The sequence below is a fragment of the Anticarsia gemmatalis genome, chromosome 30, assembly GCF_050436995.1.
Source record: "Anticarsia gemmatalis isolate Benzon Research Colony breed Stoneville strain chromosome 30, ilAntGemm2 primary, whole genome shotgun sequence".
In the NCBI taxonomy this organism is placed as follows: domain Eukaryota; kingdom Metazoa; phylum Arthropoda; class Insecta; order Lepidoptera; family Erebidae; genus Anticarsia; species Anticarsia gemmatalis.
This window is the reverse complement of record NC_134774.1, coordinates 2,938,386-2,958,141: the sequence shown is the minus strand read 5'-3', so window position 1 is coordinate 2,958,141 and position 19,756 is coordinate 2,938,386. Positions and strand designations below refer to the sequence as shown.

General features: G+C 37.2%; 2 protein-coding genes across 3 annotated transcripts; both read right to left on the bottom strand.

Annotated features, from left to right (window-relative positions):
- Window positions 1-186: 186 nt before the first annotated feature.
- Window positions 187-13,176, bottom strand: snRNP-U1-70K (small ribonucleoprotein particle U1 subunit 70K). 2 transcript variants are annotated; one of them, XM_076133975.1, is made up of 10 exons: window positions 12,819-13,176; window positions 11,761-11,943; window positions 11,461-11,523; window positions 11,088-11,169; window positions 6,788-6,889; window positions 5,471-5,617; window positions 4,692-4,815; window positions 3,270-3,427; window positions 2,284-2,301; window positions 187-1,468 (listed from the first exon to the last, which is right to left on the bottom strand). In XM_076133975.1, exons 1-10 carry the CDS (start codon window positions 12,960-12,962, stop codon window positions 1,353-1,355), a joined length of 1,137 nt encoding a protein of 378 aa, XP_075990090.1. In that variant the 5' UTR covers window positions 12,963-13,176; the 3' UTR covers window positions 187-1,352. The 2 variants fall into 2 exon arrangements, with proteins under 2 accessions (XP_075990090.1, XP_075990091.1); XM_076133976.1 differs by lacking the exon at window positions 2,284-2,301.
- A 690-nt stretch (window positions 13,177-13,866) lies between these two features.
- Window positions 13,867-19,202, bottom strand: LOC142985564 (uncharacterized). The gene is made up of 5 exons (XM_076133801.1): window positions 18,881-19,202; window positions 18,322-18,495; window positions 17,449-17,629; window positions 16,812-16,961; window positions 13,867-16,328 (listed from the first exon to the last, which is right to left on the bottom strand). Exons 1-5 carry the CDS (start codon window positions 19,103-19,105, stop codon window positions 14,476-14,478), a joined length of 2,583 nt encoding a protein of 860 aa, XP_075989916.1. The 5' UTR covers window positions 19,106-19,202; the 3' UTR covers window positions 13,867-14,475.
- Between the last annotated feature and the right edge of the window lie 554 nt (window positions 19,203-19,756).

Genomic DNA, 19,756 nt, shown 5'->3' with positions numbered 1-19,756 from the left:
TATATAGATACTTTAACATCCAGGCTCAGAGCGTGCTCATCACACAAAGACTTGTCCCGGGATTTGAACCCACCACACGCGGCGCTTTGGTTATTGCGGCGAGTTGACCACTGTAACCACTGCGCCAGACGTGCAGTTGATGCCAACTAGGTACTACTTTAGAAAGGTATATAAAATAAAACTCAGTTTTCGAGTGAATATTTATTGCTGATAAGTGAAGCACAAGATAGAGATCTACTTACACACGACGTCTCAGCTTCGATTCCTGTGTAAAGTCCCCTCGACACTGTCTTAAAAACGCATTACTTTTTTATTCTATTTCTTACTTACTATACGTACATACACAGTTTTATTCGTCCCCTAAACGACCATATATGTGTCCCCTAAAGTGGGGAATTAACACACCCTACACTATCAAAGATCGTGTTTTTAAAAATACTCCCATATGTCATCAAAATCCATCCAGTAGTTTTGTATGAAAGAGTAACAAACATTCATACATACTCACAAACTTTCGCATTTATAATATTAGTACGATATCTCGCGATCTTTGAATTGCAAGAAATAGATAATCCACTTTTTCTAGAGGATATTTCTTGATAGTATATATAGTACATACATGTATTTATGCATCACTACATAGTATAAAGCTAAGTCGCTTCCCGCGTCTGTCTCTATGTCTGCATGTATGTACGCTTACATCTTTATAACTACACAACGGATTTTGATGCGATTTTTTTACAACATAAAGTATATCAAGAGGAAGGTTTATGTGTAAAAATTATACAGGGTTTTTGTAAATATAACTTTTTAAACCAATTTGAAAGCAAATTATTCCTCTGCCAAAAATGATTTGCTTTTTATTATTATTATTCGGCAATTATTATTCTTTTATAAATTCATTAAAATAATGGTTTATTATGTACGTTTATATATGTTACTGTAAAAGCCCGAACTGCCCCCGTATAGAAGGCGTGGTGAGGTCCATAGCGTCGCGCGGCTCCTCTCAATGAATAAATGATTTGATTTTTTTTTAAACCACCCAGAAGGAGGAGCCCCGCGAAGCGGTGTTCCGGCGACATCTCGGCATCATCAAGTGAATAGAGGTAATAGTTCGAAATAAAATAATTGTTCGGACTTTTACCATTGAGAGTTGGTAAATCTTAGGTTTTACCGGAAAATCTTAAGATTTACCATAGTTCGGCGCTTTTACAGTAACATATAAATAATAAAATATCTAAATTTGTTAGACAACTCAGTATACTTAGGAGATATCTACCATGAATATAGGGCTTAGGGGACATTAGTTGTCATATATAGTGTACATAACATGTATGTATCGTGTATATAATTTAATAGTTATATTCGTCGTCTCCGTTAGTGTCGTCCGGGTTATACTTGTGCTCATGTTCATGAGGTTCTTGTTTGATCTGCACGTCCATTGCGCCCATGTTGAACTCCGGGTAGTCTGTGAACATATCACATATATAAATAAATAAATAGTACTCACACACTTCATTTATTTCTACTTTCTTTCTTTTAAAGACTATTCCAACACTAAGAATTGCTCTTGTGTTGTTTAGACTTTTACAAACATACAAACTAAGGACACAAAGTACAACCAGACCCGTAACAATTATTTGTGGATCGCACAAATAATTGTTTTGTGTGGGAATCAAACCCACGACCCGATGCAATGGTAGCGGCGTGGCGACCTTAACCACTGCGCCACGTTGTTCATTGTGTGTTGTACAAATATATTTATACCCCCCTCGTATTTATAAAAATATATGAATTTAAGAAAGGCTTATAAAGAGTTTTGTTTCTTTCACTCCTTGGCGAAATGAAAAAGAGAAAACCTATTTTAGTAGTTTTTTAACTAAAATAGGTTTATAGTGTGTTTGTGAATAAAAGGGATAGTCTATATTATAGTCCAATAACTTAGTAGAGAGCAAGATTTTTCAAGATTACAATTCATAATTCGGTATATTGCAAAAATAAAGTATCTGTATGAAACAGGTGACCGTCAGCTGCAGACTGCGGGTCACTGATGTTATACATTCTATGTGTTGTATACCTCCAGCCGCGAACCTTGCATACAACACTCTCTACTAAGTTATTGGGAACTATCCAAATTGAACGATATACCCTCGGTTTCTGAGGTACATTTAGCGGTAGTTTATCTATTCAATAGCGTTTAAACACATATAAAATGTTATTGAATAGATAAACTACTGCTAAATGTAGTTAGAAACCGGAAGACACAGGTCATGTTATACTCACTACCATCCAGTGGCAGACCTGAAGTCAAATGTACATATGTTACTAGGTACATAATATATCTCATCTATACTAATATTATAAAGCTGAAGAGTTTGTTTTTTTGAACGCGCTAATCTCAGGAACTACTGGTCCGAATTGAAAAAATCTTTCAGTGTTAGATAGTCCATTTATCGAGGAAGGCTATAGACTATATAACATCTCGCTACGGCCATTAGGAGCGGAGTAGCAACGAAAAATGTTACAAAAACGGGAAAAATGTTGACGCATTCTCTCTTATGTGACGCAAGCAGAGTTGCGCGGGTCAGCTAGTTTAAAATAATTCTCTTTGTAATCGAGTTGCAGCGTTTGTATTGTTATTTTTTTGGCGATAAAGGTAGTATGTCGTGGTCTGATTAACCTGCTAGAAGGATGCAGATAATTAAATTCCCTTTTTCTTATCGTATGGTTAGTGGTAAACCTAGTGTTAGAGTTGTTCAAGCCGCCCGAAGGCTTTGACATAGCTTAACAACTGTTATTTTAGTAGATAAAAGCCGGGTACGACGTTAAATGATGAAATCATTTTCAAGGCATAGTTCGCCATAAAAGGGATATTTTCTGAAATTCCAATGAAGTTGTGTGCAAATAATGAATTGAAATTAGTAGGAGCGTTACTTAAGAATACTCCACATAAAAAAAGAACTAGAAAAGAAGTCATTTGTAGCCACAGTAAACATAAACTCACTTTACAAAACTTTACAAAAATGGTTGTCATTTTTAAAATACATGAGATAGATTATTTTTGTAGAGCTAACACAGCTAGGCCTAGCTCAGGTTTTCGTTTTGACGTTGAGTTTTGGGACACGTTGTATAGATAAATTGACACCCAGGCTCAGAACAAATACCCGTGCTCATCACACAAAGATTAGTCCCGGGTGGGATTCGAGCCCACCACTCGCGGCGCTACGGCCGCCAGTGCCCCTGTATATATAGCGTGGTGCGGTCCATACCGTCGCGCGGCTCCTCCTTGATCTTGATGTCCTCTGGCTTGACCTTGTGCTCGCGCCGCTCCTTGTCTCGTCGCTTGTTCTTCTTGTCGTCGCGCGCGCGCTCCTTGTCGCGGGAGCGTCGCCGCCGCGAGCGAGAGCGGGAGCGACGACGTTGCTTGCTGATCACATAAATATATAATTATTAAATACCACATATTATACGCTACTGGAAAAAAAACATCATCCAAAAACTAAACAGTAGAAACTACAATTTCCTTGATGATGATGATGATGATGATGATGATGATGATGATGATGACAAAGATGATGACAAAGATGATGATGATGACAAAGATGATGATGATGATGACAAAGATGATGATGATGATGATGACAAAGATGATGATGATGATGATGATGACAAAGATGATGATGATGATGATGAAGACAAAGATGATGACAAAGATGATGATGATGACAAAGATGATGATGATGATGACAAAGATGATGATGATGATGATGACAAAGATGATGATGATGATGATGATGACAAAGATGATGATGATGATGACAATGATGATGATGATGACAAAGATGAAGACAAAGATGATGATGATGATGACAAAGATGATGACAAAGATGATGATGATGACAAAGATGATGATGATGATGATGACAAAGATGATGATGATGATGATGACAAAGATGATGATGATGATGATGATGACAAAGATGAAGACAAAGATGATGATGATGATGACAAAGATGATGATGATGATGAAGACAAAGATGATGATGATGATGACAAAGATGATGATGATGATGATGATGACAAAGATGATGACAATGATGATGACAACGATGATGATGATGATGACAATGATGATGATGATGACAACGATGATGATGATGATGATGACAATGATGATGATGATATGACGATGATGATGATGATGACAATGATGATGATGATGATATGACGATGATGATGACAATGATGATGATGATATGACGATGATAATGATGATGACAACGATGATGATGATGATGATGACAAAGATGACGACAAAGATGATGACAAAGATGATGATGATGATGACGACAAAGATGATGACAAAGATGATGATGATGATGATGATGACGACAAAGATGAAGACAAAGATAATGATGATGATGATGATGATGACGACGACAACGATGGTGTTGATGATGATGATGACTGTGCCTAGCACAGCATACACTGAGCTGTAACCCTTTGTTACATATAAATTTAATGTATTGACTAGATACTAAGTTATGCTAAGTTTTATTTTGTGTAACAAAAATAAATGGTAAATGGTTTAAAAATGATGATGATGACAACGACAATGATGATGACGGTGATGATGATGATGATGATGATGATGATGATGATGATGATGATGTATATAGTGTAATAGTTACCGTTCGGCATCATCGTCCCGTGAGCGCGCCTCGCGGTCCCGCTCCCTCTCCCGGCGGCGCGAGCGCGACGCGGAGCGGCGCCGCGACCGCGACCGAGAGCGCGCGCGCCGACCTGCGCCAGCCGCTATATACATACATACATTAGTTATAAGTCAATAATACATTTAACACGTTAATGTCCCACTGCTGGACAAGGGTCTCCTCCCATAATGAGTTCTTTGTCTATAGATTCTTACGATATAATTTTTTTAACAATTTTTTATTGCAATTGCCTCAAAATAACAAAATGAAGCATGTTGATGGGATTTCACAATATAAAAAAGCAATTTTCAAAAAGTATTACCCGAACCGAATAACCTAAGCAAATGAAAGCAAAAAATAAGGGGACCATAGAAAGATGAGGTTAGTGTCTTAGGTATATTTTTTTAACCCATTACTGTCCCACTGCTGAGCAAGGGTCTCCTCCCAAACGAGGGAAGGCTTGCATGGTGACCACCACGCTGGCCAAGTGCGGGTTGGAGATTATCCTACTAATATTATAAATGCAAAAGTTCGTGAGAATGTATGGATGTTTGTTACTCCTTCACGCAAATACTACTGAATCGATTAAAATAAACTTTGGTATGTAGGTAGCTGAAGACCCAGAATAACACATAGGCTATTTTTATACCACAGTTCTCAAGGGATCGGGGAGGGTTTCCATGCTGACGAAGTCGCGGACGACCTACATTATAATGTAGAAAAATACCTTAAAATTATGTAACAACTAAATTACTTACCGGGTCTCTCCCTATCATGTCGCCCCCTCTCATCGCGGTCCCTCTGTTCGAGGCGGTACCTCTCCCGTTCCCTCTCGTTGTCCTCCCGCCCGGAGTGCTTGATGTTGACGTCGGCGCCGCCGCGACGGGTCCCTCCTAGGCCTCCACCTGTATTTACGACAAATAAGTTAATTTACCCAGTAACTGTGTTGTGGAGGTCTATCGGACCGGCAGTCGCATCGAAGTAAGTTTTGACGGTTCTTATTTGATATAATACAAGGTTTCCCTAGTTTAGGCTCCAGTCCACCTATGATAGTATACTCTAAATAATAATGATAATTAATGTAATCCATTTATGTCCCACTGCTGGGCAAGAGTCGCCTCCCGTAATGAAGGAGGGGTTAGGCCTTGAGTCCACCACGCTGGCCAAGTGCTGATTGGGGACTTTGCATACCTACAAGAACTGTTCTAAAGAACTCTCAGGCGTGCAAGGTTGCATCACGATGTTTTCCTTCACCGTTGGAACGATACACATAACTTGGAACAGTCATTGGTGTTGCCTCGGGTTCCAACCTGCAAGTCTTTTTTTTTAGACAACTCCCGCTCTACGAATTGCTCTTGTGTCGCGGGGACTTTTACAAACATACAAACAACGGACACAAAGTACAGCCAGACTCGAAACAATTATTTGTTGAAATAATTGTTCCGTGTGGGAATCGAACCCACGATCTCCCGACGCTACGTCGTGGCGACCTAAACCACTGCGCCAAAACAGTCAAAACATTTTAACAGTAGTTTATCTATCCAATAGCGTTTAAGTTCGTATAGTAGGCCTGTGGAGGAACGAGGTGATCATGTTCCTCCAACACAAAGGGAGGATCATGCCTGGTGGGCCTAGGCTGCCCGACTGTTGTATTCGGGAACTTGTATATATAGCCAGTTGCAGTGCAAACTTCGATAGCGCGATTCAGGACTTGTGACGTCACACGGCGCGTGGTGGTTAGTTGTGCGCTGGTCCCGGTAGATGTCGCTGTATATAGCGATGCGCTACAGGTCTCTAGGGGTTGTCCATTAATCACGTGATCTTTTTTTAACATTTTTTAAACCCCCCCCCCCCAAGACCACCACCCCTCCCCCTTCTCAACATCAAGTGTATTTTTAATAGGTTGTAAGGTATTACCTTACCTTACCTTGTAGCGCGTTAGACGAAAAAATAAATACACGAGATATCTTACTACACCCCCCCTCCCCCTTGTGTTATTTTCGTGATTTTTATCAAACCCCCCCTTTCAAGCCTCACGTGATTAATGGACAACCAACTAGGGTTTGTCCACTTACCGAGTCTCCTAGGCAGCCAGCCCTTGACGGTGCGCGCTCGCTCCACGTCGACTAGTACCCGTTTACCGTCGATCTTCTTACCGTCGGCGTGCTTGTAAGCCGCTGCAACGTAACATGTACTTGTACACACGGCTTACGCGCGGACAGAGCGATGTATGTGTGTGTAGTGGTGTCTGGACTTTGAATACATTGAAAACATTTGCAAATATGAGCCTAGCCGTTCAAAACTATGATGGAGTCCGATTTATTTGAAAGAAAATCTATACTAATATTATAAAGCTGAAGAGTTTGTTTGGTTGGACAAGCTAATCTTAGGAACTGCTGGTGCCAATTGAAAAATTATTTTAGTGGTAGATAGACCATTTAACGAGGAAGGCTTAAGGTTATATAACATCACGGTACGACCAATAGGAGCAGAGCACCAGTGAAAGATGTAACAAAAACGGGGAAAATTATGACCTATTTTCTCTTATGTGATGCACGCGAAGTTGCGCGGGTCAGCTAGTAAAAGATAAAATATTTAAAAAATTCAGAGTTCAAATAAAATGTATTAAAATCCAAAATCATCACCAACATGAATATATTTCAAAATAATATATTTCGAGCACACATCACTCTGTCCAATAGGAAATAATAAAAATTAATTTATCACATTTACCGGACAAACTTCAGTCATTTCGCGAAACAACCAGTTACAGCTGATAAAGTAATTTTTATTAATTGGATATTAAATGTCACGTTAGTTACTGTCATAGTGATTTGAAGTCAAAACGCGCGGTTTAGCGTAAATAACCGCGCGGTTTAGCGACAAACCAACTATGTATGTAACTGTATAAATAAAAAATAACCTGTTTTGATGTTGCAATACACATACTATATGTTTCAAATGCATTTTGTGTCATATTTTAATCATTTATTTAAATAAATTCAAAGACACTATAATACATTGTCCACATAAAATTACCACCTGTAAAATTTACGCGCACTTTCCGGACTCACCTTGCTTTGACCAATTAACATTGCCCGGTCAAAGTGCGAAACATCAATTAATAATAAAAAAAATGTATATGTATACCTACTTTTGATACCTACCGTGCGAGGAGAGAACCAATAGTCTTAAATTCGTAATAATATAAATCATACCCACCATTTAATATTTATACCTACCGGTCAATGTACGAAATAACTTCATTTACTTACGAGAAAAAGCGGTTATTATCCGTAATATCCGTTTAACGGCGGTACACTTTACCTGGTGCGCTCTTTACTTACTTATTCCATGCGCAATTAATTTATTTTAATTATTAATAAATCTAAACACTTATTGACAATAAAAAAATCTACATTTTTAATTAAAAATTTGCAATTTAACCACATTTAAATAAAAAAAATCTAACACACAAACTTTACACTACTTTCGGGCTGTGTTTTTGTTAAAGGAAATCAGTTTTTTGCACTTATTCCTAGCCCTTTAATTTACAATAGCCAATAAGGTATAAAAAAGGCTATTTGTAATTAAATTTAAGTTGATTTCGTCTTAAATTCGGCATTATTTAGATTTTAATATTAAACCCTGTTTCGCGATTATGTCACTGCTGAATAACGAATATCGGACAACTTTGGTTTTACCGGTCAATTTGCGAAATAACCCGATGAATTTTCAAATATCATAAATTTACCACCCACCACCAAATATTGACATTAACGCGAAAATTAAAAAAAAAAGTATGTTAAAGTACTCCTAATATTATAGTGATTAAGGCCTTATTACTTGAAAATTAACGAACATACGATAGAATCGACTTCAAACATTATCAAATACTTTAAAACGACCCCCAAGATCTGACTAACACTTCGAAAGACGACCCCCACTGTCCTCGATTTTTGGGTCAATGCACTTAAATTTGACCCCAAAATCATAACTAGGAATAACAAAAATTACAAAAAGCATAGACCGCAGACAAAAAATTTTGACCCCCAATCCCCCCAAAAAATTGACCGGCAAAACCGCCACCCAAGTTCGTATAATCAGCAGCGTATTAACCCATCATACTACATTTTACAGTTAAACTCCTAGCGTATGTTCATTTATTGTATGTTGGTATAGTCTTACCACATACAAACCTATGGCGTTACGCCGGCAATGTGAGTAGGTCTACCGCACGGCTGGTTCGGAAACAAAAACGACTAATTAATCATGGACCGTGTGCGCGTACAGCCCCCCGCGGCCCCCCACTGCGGGACACGTGCCCCCCACTCGTGACGTCATAAGAAAAAAATATTGTAGGTCATATGACCCCACTGTATTGTGACCCCCTAGTTAGAAATACACGTCAATCAGCCATATGACCCCATTAAAAGTGTTAAGACCCCATATAGTTATGGCCCAATGTCCCCTACCCTTTAAACTATGTACCATATATGCCCATTGTCCCCTACCCTTTAAACTACCATATATGCCCAATAGAAAAAAATACTCCTCAATAACTGAAACATTTGACTCCTAAAAGTTTAACGTCACACCTCGGGCAAAAATCGTTTAAATAAATATCTAAATTTTCAATATAAATCAATATTTTACCAAGTTATCATTTATCACACTACCAGTAATAGTGAAAGACCCAACATACGAAATTTCTCTCATAGTAAGTGGATCTTTGGCAAATCTGTCTTTGTTCAAATTAGTGTTATTAAAATATGAACCTGAAAGTATGGGGTCACATGACCAATTAGCTCCCAAAACCCAAAAATAACACTAATTACTACAAATAAGAAATTTGCCCCTAAAATGGCATATTTAGGGGCACATGACCTTACTTAGTCCCTAATGTACTGTGTAACTACATGTCGCGCCCCGATGCGGGCCACGTGACCCCCGGAATAACAGTGGGGGCACGCGGACTGTGTTTGACCCCCCAACTACTTGCCAAGTATAAACATAGTACAATAGAAATAATAATATTGATATTTAAAGTCTGTTTCAAAAGTTTACTACAGAAATAATGTATTTTTAAAGCCACTTTTGAACTTGAATTACTTGACTAATTTAATAAAGCAGTAGTAGCAAAAACTACTATATTACAAATACATAAATTTCTGAGGATATAAGTATGTTTGTAACTCTTTCATGCCAAACATACAGAATCATTTTTGTATCAAAATTTGGTACACAGTTAGTTTATAGCGTAGATTAAGGCTTTTTTTGCCACTGGAAATCTTTCCACATGGACGAAGTCGCGGGCAAACACTAGTATTATAAATGCAAAAGTTTGTGAGGATGTATGTACCTATGTTACTCTTTAACGCAAAAACTATTAAATGGATTTTGTCGAAACACACAAATAGTTTATAACCTGTATTAACACAGAATACTTTTTACCGCGGGAAATCTTTTCACGGAAATATTTTTTTTTTTTTCAGTTTTGAAACAGACATTACTAATATATTTATTATATTTTATACTTGACAAGTAAACACTACTTTTTCACACAAATTCAGTTTGAAACTCAACTGAAATGTACAGTAGTTCTGGAGGTCGTATTTCAAAGAAAGTTTTTCGACGAGAAAATTACAAAATATGGCCAAAATTTTCACTAAACACATAGAAAAATATACCAAAAAACTATTTTAGAATAATATTGAACTCAAAAAAGGGTCCGAAATATTAAAATTTTGTATATAAATGTTATTTTTCTCGTCAAGAAACAATCATCTCCCGCGCTACCGTTTAAACGTCAGGAGTATTCGTTGTAACGTATTTTTTATATAAGATTAAATTTTGTATACAAAAAATACGTTAAAACGATGTATATTATATACAAAAGGCAGCTGTGTATTGTCACTGTTACATACAGATATACTTATAGTAAATAACTAGATGATTTGAAAATAAACTTTTTGTTAAATCTATACTAATATTATAAAGCTGAAGAGTTTGTTTGTTTGAAGGCGCTAATCTCGGGAACTACTGGTCTGTTTTGAAAAATTATTTAAGTGGATAATAGCTCATTTATCGAGGAAGGCTATAGGCTATATATCATAACGCTACGACCAATAGGAACAGAGTTACAGTAAAAATGTTACAAAAACGGTAAAAACTATGACCCATTCTCTCTAATGTAACGCGAGCGAAGTTGCGCGGGTCAGCTAGTTAAAGAGAAACCCTCAATCACAGATGTAATAGGGGATGAAATATTGAATCCTTTGAATCAGTGAATTTATTTCAAGTAGTGTATCTGTATGTAACGGTGAAGGTGTGTACACAGCGCGTGGTCGCGAGTATAACGCAGGTGACACTCACAGTGCATGTCGCGCTCGTGTTCGTACTCGATGAACGCGTAGCCGCGCGGCTTGGCGTTCTCCTTGTTGAATATCATGCATATCTGAAACAATAGTAAACAAATATTAGTCAAATCTTTTTACAAGTATTTGCAATCATTTCGGAAAAACTGTTGCTTGTTAGAAGAAACGGCAAGAAACTCACGGCGCGTTCTTTTTAATTTCGCAGTAACAGACAGGGTGCATAAGTCTGCAGGTCGCTGATGTTCTAAATTCTGAATGTTGTATACCTCCGACAACCGCGACCCTTGTATACGGGATCCATACTAAGTTGTTGAGCTTCGACCGTAATTCGGGCTTGCGGCCTAGGAATGCATAATATATGAATAACTTACTTTTTTAATAGCTCCATATCCTTCGAACTCTCTCCTGAGCTTTGATTCTGATGTGTCATAGTTCTGAAACAAAACAAACATAATTTATTAGGTCTCTTTTGAAAGCATATGAAAGTGAGGGGAAGAGAGGAAATTTACTCAGATGGGGTCTCAAATAGCTTCGTTCTTTGAATGGCTTAATCTAACTAACCAACATATTTTATAAAAAGTATGAAAAAAAAATTCAGTATAAAATTGAGTGATTTTTTAATTTTTAATACATACATTTATTAATAAAAGAAAGTGAAGAAAGGTACTCACAATCCTAGCAACGAACAACGTCTTGAAAGGGTCCATGGTAGCCTTAGGGTTTGTAGTAGGGTCCCACAGCGCGATCTCTTGCTCCAGCTTGTATGCTGTCTGTTCAGCCCGCTCTCTGCGTCTTCTCTCGAGACGCTCCTCTCTGGTCTCCACGCGAGTAGGTGGTGGAGTTTCAGACGGGTGCTGTGGATGAAATATTGTGATAGTGAGTGCTGTGATGAAAGAGGATCTCATGGCTTACTTAACAACAGCGGCGCAGATCGATCTTTGAAATTAAGTTACGCTCCGAGAAGTTGTTCTGTGGATGGGTGACCATATTATACATATTGAGTTCTTCCGTGTTTCGGAAGACACGTTAAATTGTGGGTTACTGCCGTGAAGTGAAACTGGATTTCATGTACAGATGTAGGTTCTATTCTGGCAACATGTGCAAATGTGAATAAAGCAAAATAAGTTTGTATGGAAGATAAACTACATTTGATTGTACATTAAGCGGTAGTTTTAGTACTTGAGAAACTGGGGGTAAGTAAGCTATATAGACTCAAGAGCTATATAAAGGATGGAAAGTCATAGGACCTGTGTCTGACTATGTCAGAAGCTTGTCTAAACATGGGCCTACTGGGTTGTTATGTTAAAGTATACTAAATAAGCAGGTAGTTAACTAGTTTTAGAGTATAGTTAGAAAGAAAATAACATGATGTGTAAAATGACTGCAGTGCAATCTTAAACAAAAGTGTTTATAATATCGGAATTTAAACAATGGTTTGTTAGTTAAATAAATAATAACACGGTATCATGCAAGGTTATAATAGAAAATGTATACACATGGTTTCTAAATGAGCATTTATTAAATATTATCGAATATATTCGGTATCTAACAGGAAAATTCCAGTTTGTGTTGAATTATTTAATAAAATGGATGGTAATAAATGACAAATAAATAAAATTGATAGTTAATTGATGGAATTCCAGCACGAAAGCGTAAATCATACAGTTATTTCTATTTTATGTTAATTACTTTTTTGTAAAAGTTGAAATAAAAGTTTCGTTTGACTAACCTCAAAAACACTGAGGAAGGCGCCGACGCCATCGTAGCCCTTCTGCTTCTTCTCGTGAGGGAGCTTCGCTGCCGGCGGCAGGTACGGGATAGGGTCCCGTGCAGCGAATAACGCCAATAAATTCGGTGGCAAAAACTGCGTCATTTTGCCACACACAAGTCTTTATAAACCACAAAACTCAACACTTATACACTCTTGTACATCCTAACACCTAGTTCTCATCATAATTCTAATGTTTAACGACTAATTATTAGTTAATGGACTGTTCTTTTGTTATTTAACACGAATTGAGATTAAAATTTTATAACACGCTTCCATCCGCCATTGTTGTAGCGTTTATTATAATCATAGACAAAACAGAGTTTACGCCAAAGGAGTTTTTCGGTGATTAGTAGTGAAGTCTATGGTATTTGCGTTTAGTAAGCCACCCGGGGTTCTGCCTTTATGAATTTTTATTTATGAAGTGACTTATGTTCTTCCAATATTGAACCGTAGGCAATTAATATGTCGACATCAAAATCAGTACAGCAATTGTCCATAGTTAAACGGAAACGATCCAACCCACACAGTCGTAGTTTCGAGATATTTAACTTTTAAGTTCAAATCACTAACTTTGGGGACTAACTCAGGACTATAACTTCATGGTGGGTTTGAATTTTACTTGGATTGTTTTCGTGATATTAAAATTTTAACTTCAAGGAGTGTTTTGGTATACATAACTCATTTTACCCATAGTGTGGGTTGGATCCTTTCCGTTTAACTATGGCCAATTGAGCTATGAAAGCGATATGTAGTAGGTCTTGCTTACTCTTAATCTATCTTTTTCTGCGTTTAGTTACTCCGTAATTGTTTTATTGTATAACGACTTCACCTCCACTGAATTAATAATTATACATTTTAATGTTATTAACAAAATACTTTATTTAAAGTGTATTTTTAAGAATAATCTAGGTATTCCATAATCTTGTCTATTATTTTAATCGATCTTTATTCGATTATTTTACTGAGAAACTTGACCTTGTAGGTATAAAAGAAAACACCATTTTAAATATGAAGCTATAATTCCTTATTAATAATCTAAACATCTTCCTTTATAATAACGAAATAAATATAATAATAAAATATTGCTATATATTCCTAGTCTACCATTCTACATTATATAAATAACAAATTGAAACTACTATGTACTGTATACAAGCCTGAAAAATTTTCAGTGTGAGAATTGGGTTTAAAGATCTGAGATTTCCAATCTAGAAATTCAGATCCTTGCAGAGCACGTAAAGCCGTCGGTCCAGCGGCTGACCTCTCACTGGTCGTGTCGGTTATTCGTCCCACCGGACTATGAGAGTGAAGGAATAGAGAGTGTACCTGTGTATTGTGCACACACTTGGACACTATAACCAGATAGCCTGTTTCAATGAAACTGACCGCTGTAGCCGCATATCGGCTAGGACAGGGGTTCCCAACCTTTTCTTAGTCCGGGACCACTTTTATATTATTCTTGTTAGCAGGGACCACTACGTAAGTATATTAAAAAAAAGTGTTAATTATCTTGAAAGTATAAAATTTAAAAATCATTCGCAGACCAAATTTGATTTCCGCGGATCACTGGTTGGGAACCACTGGGCTAAGAGGACATTTAATTATGTTTAAAGTGTTATGTATCATTCTTCTGCTTCTCAACTTTAGCCTTCTTTTTCTTCTTCTTCTTGTTGGGATCACTCTTTCGCTCCATATCGTTATATTTCAACAATTTCTTATACATTTTCAACAACTGTTTAGCGTCTTTCTTCAGCGTATCATTAATAGGGACTTCTTTGACTGGATCTACGAACTTCGTAGATCCTTCCAGAGTGTTATATTGATCTATAGATCCTTCCATCACAGTGGTTTCTTCTACAGTAGAAACAGGTTCTTCATTCTGTACAATTTTAGTTTCTTCCAAAGTCTTTTTTAATTGTTTATTCTTGCGTCGTAACGCGTTCAATATATTAGAAGTGTTTAAAACTCTTTTGACCTTCTTACTGTCTAAGTATCTGTCTTTCCATGATATATTTTCGTCATTTTTAGATTCGTATTCAGCTATTTCCTTGTCAGTTATCACTTCGACTCGATCTATTTCGTCTATTTTCGCTGATAGAGCTTCTATTTCGGATGCTGTGGGTTCCTTAGATAGCACATTTTTAGTATCTACTCCATCGTAGGATGAGTCTGATAGCTCGTATATCTCATCGCTAATTTCTACTATCTCTCTGTCTGAATCTGACAATGAATCATCGTTTTGAGTCAAACTTGTTACTTCTGAAGTTACATTTAAGTCTGTTGTGGTCGTTTGTTCGTCTTTACCTATAGATATGCCATTAGAATTGTCTTTAACTGTCGTAGAATTTGAAATTTCTATATTTTCCGTCGCATTAGCTTCTGTTTCTTGTTTTTCAGGTAAATTTGCTGTAGCGTCAATATTTTCAAAATTCTGATCACAATTCTCACGAAAATCCTTCTTTCTCTTTTTATCTTTTTTTGCTTTTTTCTCTTTCTTCTTCTTTTTTTTCTTGTGTTTTGTTTCATCGTCTGAAATCGTCACTATTTCAGTTTCAATATCAATCGCTTCTACGCCTGAACTCTCTCTGTCTGAAAGTTCGCCTTCTGAGAGATTCCTATCTTTCAAAACATCATTAATTTCATTTTTTTCTTCAATAATTTCATCCGAAGACTGCATTTTATCAACTTCCAAAGAAATCACATTAGAATCTTGACTTACATTCGTTTCAGAATCAACAATTTCATTTTTATTATCTACACTTTGTATTTCATTTAAAACCTCTTTCGTTTCAATCATTTCATCAGTTACATTTAAACCATCGACATTTTTATCTAAACTATTTTCAGCTTCTTTTATATCACTTTTACTTTTAACACATTTCACTTTGTCCCCTTTTTCACCACTATCATCACTATCACTACTGGTATCCGAACTGACATTTTCAAAAGTCTTTCTATCCAAGTCCTCCAATAAATCCATTTTCTCAGTATCAGACAATTGTAAAGTAATTTCATCATTGTCACTCGCGTGAGAAGGTTTCTGCACCTTTCTTTTCTTACTTTTATCTTTTATTTTACTAGAATCTTTCTTTTTATCAACCTCTTTGTTAATTTGAACACTATTTTCCGTTTCTTTGTTACTTTTATTCGTTACTTTGTTCATATTACTTGTTTCTTTGTTGACATTACTGCAATCTTTGCTACTAACACTAATATCTTTGTTATTTTTGCTTGTAACTTTGTTATTTTCATTTTCTTTGCTTTTTTCAGCCTCTTTGTTTGTTATAAAAGGTTGTTTGTCACTCTTATTAGTGTTTTCCTCAGTGCTATTAGTGCTAGTGTCCTGTGGTATAGATTTAGTCCGGTTTAGTTTAATTTTCTGTGGTTTCTTAGCCGGTACTGTTATGACGAGGTCGTTGACCCGTTTGGTCACTGTTTTAGTGACTTCGGCTGATTTTGACTGTTTATCTGAAATAAATAGCAAATATTTATAACTTCAAATCTGTTATTAGTGTAGGCAGTGGTGTATGAAATACAACCCATAGGGAGCGAGTCTGTTGCCTTAAACGGGCAAGTTTGTTTTTTTGAACGCGCTTATCTCAGGAACTGCTGGTGCGAATTCAAAAAATATTTTTGTGTTGGATAGCCTGTTTATTGAGGAAGGCTTTAGGCTATATAACATCACGCTACGACTAGCAGGAGTAGAGTGCCAGTGAAAAATGTTACAAAAACGGGGAAATTATGATTATGATATAACATTTTTTACTGTTACTCTGCTCCTTTTGATCGTAGCGTGAAGATATATAGATTATAACCTTCCTCGATAAATGGGCTATCTAACACTGAAAGAATTTTTCAAATCGGACCAGTAGTTCGTGAGATTAGCGCATTCAAACAAACAAACTCTTCAGCTTTATAATATTAGTATAGATGTGCCGTGATTCCACTCACCAGTCTCCATATCCTCAATGTTTGGCTTCTCATCATCGCTGCTGATCTCCACCACCTCGGCCGGCTCCTCCTTGATCTCCACCTCGTCTTCAGAGGACGCTGACTTCGCTGACTGCGCGCCCTCAGGACCTGCCGACCCTGAAGGAGGCTCTGTGGAGAAGAATCATGATTATTTGACTACCGGCTATCTAAATAGCTAATTCAACTAGCTTCAGCGCGCGACTTTGTCCGCGTGAAAAGGTTTCGCGTAGAAAAAAATATCTTTTTGTATTCTACCATATGTCGTCTCCATAGTGAATATGAATACTACCCGGAAAATTCTACCATGTGACGTCTTCATCATACATTTTCCCGGAAAATTCTACCATGTGACGTCTTCGTCATGAAAATTACCATTTGTCGTATGGTTAGTGGTCAACCTAGTGTCAAAGTTGTTCAAGCCGCCCAAGAAGCCTTTGACGTGGCTTAACGACTCAGCCGGGACCGACTTTTTACGCGCCCTCCGAAGCACGGAGACGCCCAGTACAAATACCACTATGCGGTCACCCATGTATAGAATGACCGCGCCAACGGTTGCTTAACCCACAGAGCGCAACTGGCTATTGGTAATTCTGGCGATTAATATGTATATACTCACTGGTCTGTTCTTTCTGCAGCTGTGCCCGGATGGCCCGCGCTCGAGCCTGTAGCTCTAGTAGCTCTAACACCGTGAGCCCAGCGCGAGACGCCGCGCTACGTTCAGCCTCGGCGCCCCCGACTCCGCCCTCCTCCCCGCGTGGACGCTTGGACTTTGACTTACTGTGGCGACGATGCTTGTGCTGGAATAAAGAGATTAAAAAAATACTCATTAATAGGGCAACACGAGTGCTAGGTCGCCAGGATATCTGGGATTGATCTATTAATGATTATCAAAGTCAAATATCTATACTAATATTATAAAGCTTTATATTACTAGCCCATACTAGCCTACACTAATATTATTAGCCCGTTTATCGAGGGAGGCTATATGCTATATATCATCACCCTACAATCAATAAGAGCAGAGTACCAGTAAAATTATTAATAAAAACAGTTGCCTGCGAGAAGAAATAGCAAGAAACTCACGATTTGCTCTTTTAAATTGTCAATATTTTCATGTAACAATGCTTCAATAATGACTTCCTGTTTTTTTTTGACTGTTAATATTTATTTATTTATTTTATTTATTTTTTTTAAAAGACAACTCCCGCACTAAGAATTGCTCTTGTGTCGCGGGGACTTTTACAAACATACAAACAACGGACACAAAGCACAACCAGACCCGAAGCAATTATTTGTGGATCGCACAAATAATTGCTCCGTGTGGGAATCGAACCCACGACCTCCCGTTGCAGTGGTATCGGCGTGGCGACCTAAACCACTGCGCCACGGAGCACGGAGGCAGTACTGTTATTGTTTATTAATGAAAGATAAATAAAAAAACTAGGTAGTAGGAAATTGTATAACAAGCAGAACATACAAAAAACCCTACCTTTTTCTTCTTGCTCTTATCATCATGACTAAGTATCTCCTCGTCTGAAGATATACTATCTAACGATATAGTCTCCAGAGCTTCAGTTGGAGACTGGCTTGACGTGTCCGTGTCTGACGGTGGCTCGGCTCCGTCCAGGATCGCACAGAGACGCTTTGAACTTATGCCTAGTAGCTGGAAAGATTATAAATTTAATGAGTTTGAAGTAATTGTAGGAAAAGACGAGTTATTTGCATATAGAGACACTTTGAACTTATGCCTAACAGCTGGAAACAGTAATAAAATTAAAGAGTTTGTAGTCATTGAAACAAAAACTATTTGGTCCCTGCATATCCCTCACATGAAATGATTAATGTAAGTATGTATTAGGGTCCCACAGCCCAGTGACGGTCTGATCATGAGACTGACATTATATATTATTAGACAAAATAAACAGCAAAACATTGGGGTTGGAGTGTAGTAAAGGGGGTGCGAGGCGATTGAGGCTTAAAATATTACAAGGTTAACATGCGAAATTTTCAATCGTGTTTTAACGATTTATGGAAGTATGTATCCTTACCTCTTCAGTGCACAGTTCCTGTAGATCATCAATAGTGATATTCCGAACGCAGGCCGGTGCCATGGCTTTTATTTCTTTATATTTTAAAACAGAAAATACTTGATGCATCAATTCTACTCTATCGTGAATATAATACGCCAAATCATGTTCTTCCTGCTCCCTATTGTGTGAAGTAGAAGTCTCCGGCATCTCTCGTTTCACTTTATGGTGTTTACTTCGCTTCATTTTGTAATAATTTCAATTGAAAATCGCTGAAAACTGTTTTGTGTTCTCAATGAATAAACAAGACCGTATTGATGACTATTAACCGAATAAATTAAAATGTACTTATTTCTGTGAGAAGAGTTGTAGTTGGTATGCAATCTAATTTTACCGGTTTATAGCATGTTGACAAATTTGATTGATTTGACATTTGCTAGGTTATGGTTGCGTTCCAAAGTCATGAATTTTGTTGTCAAAATTATTTGGACACTTGAGTAAGAGATTTGATGATTTCGCAACAGTCTCAGGCAACAGTTGGTTCTAGGTGTTCTCGTAAAGTAGATTGAAGGACTGGAGATATTTCCTATCAGACACATTACGATGGTAAGTCTGATTGCTTGGTCTCTGAACCAACAGAAGATTGCATCAGGCTGGATTGATGAATTCAATAGAAAACTAAAAAGTGGAAGAATAAACATACTTTTGTTTTTGTCATAATCAAAATTCCGCAGCAGTGGATTTGTCATTTTTTTAGCAAAAACAAGTTACATTATTATTTACAATGTAACCGAAAAAATTACAATATAGATGTTTCATAACGAAATGCCTCTGGTGGATGTGTTCATTGTATATATGGACAGAGCTATACAAACTGCGTTTAAATCACTACTGATG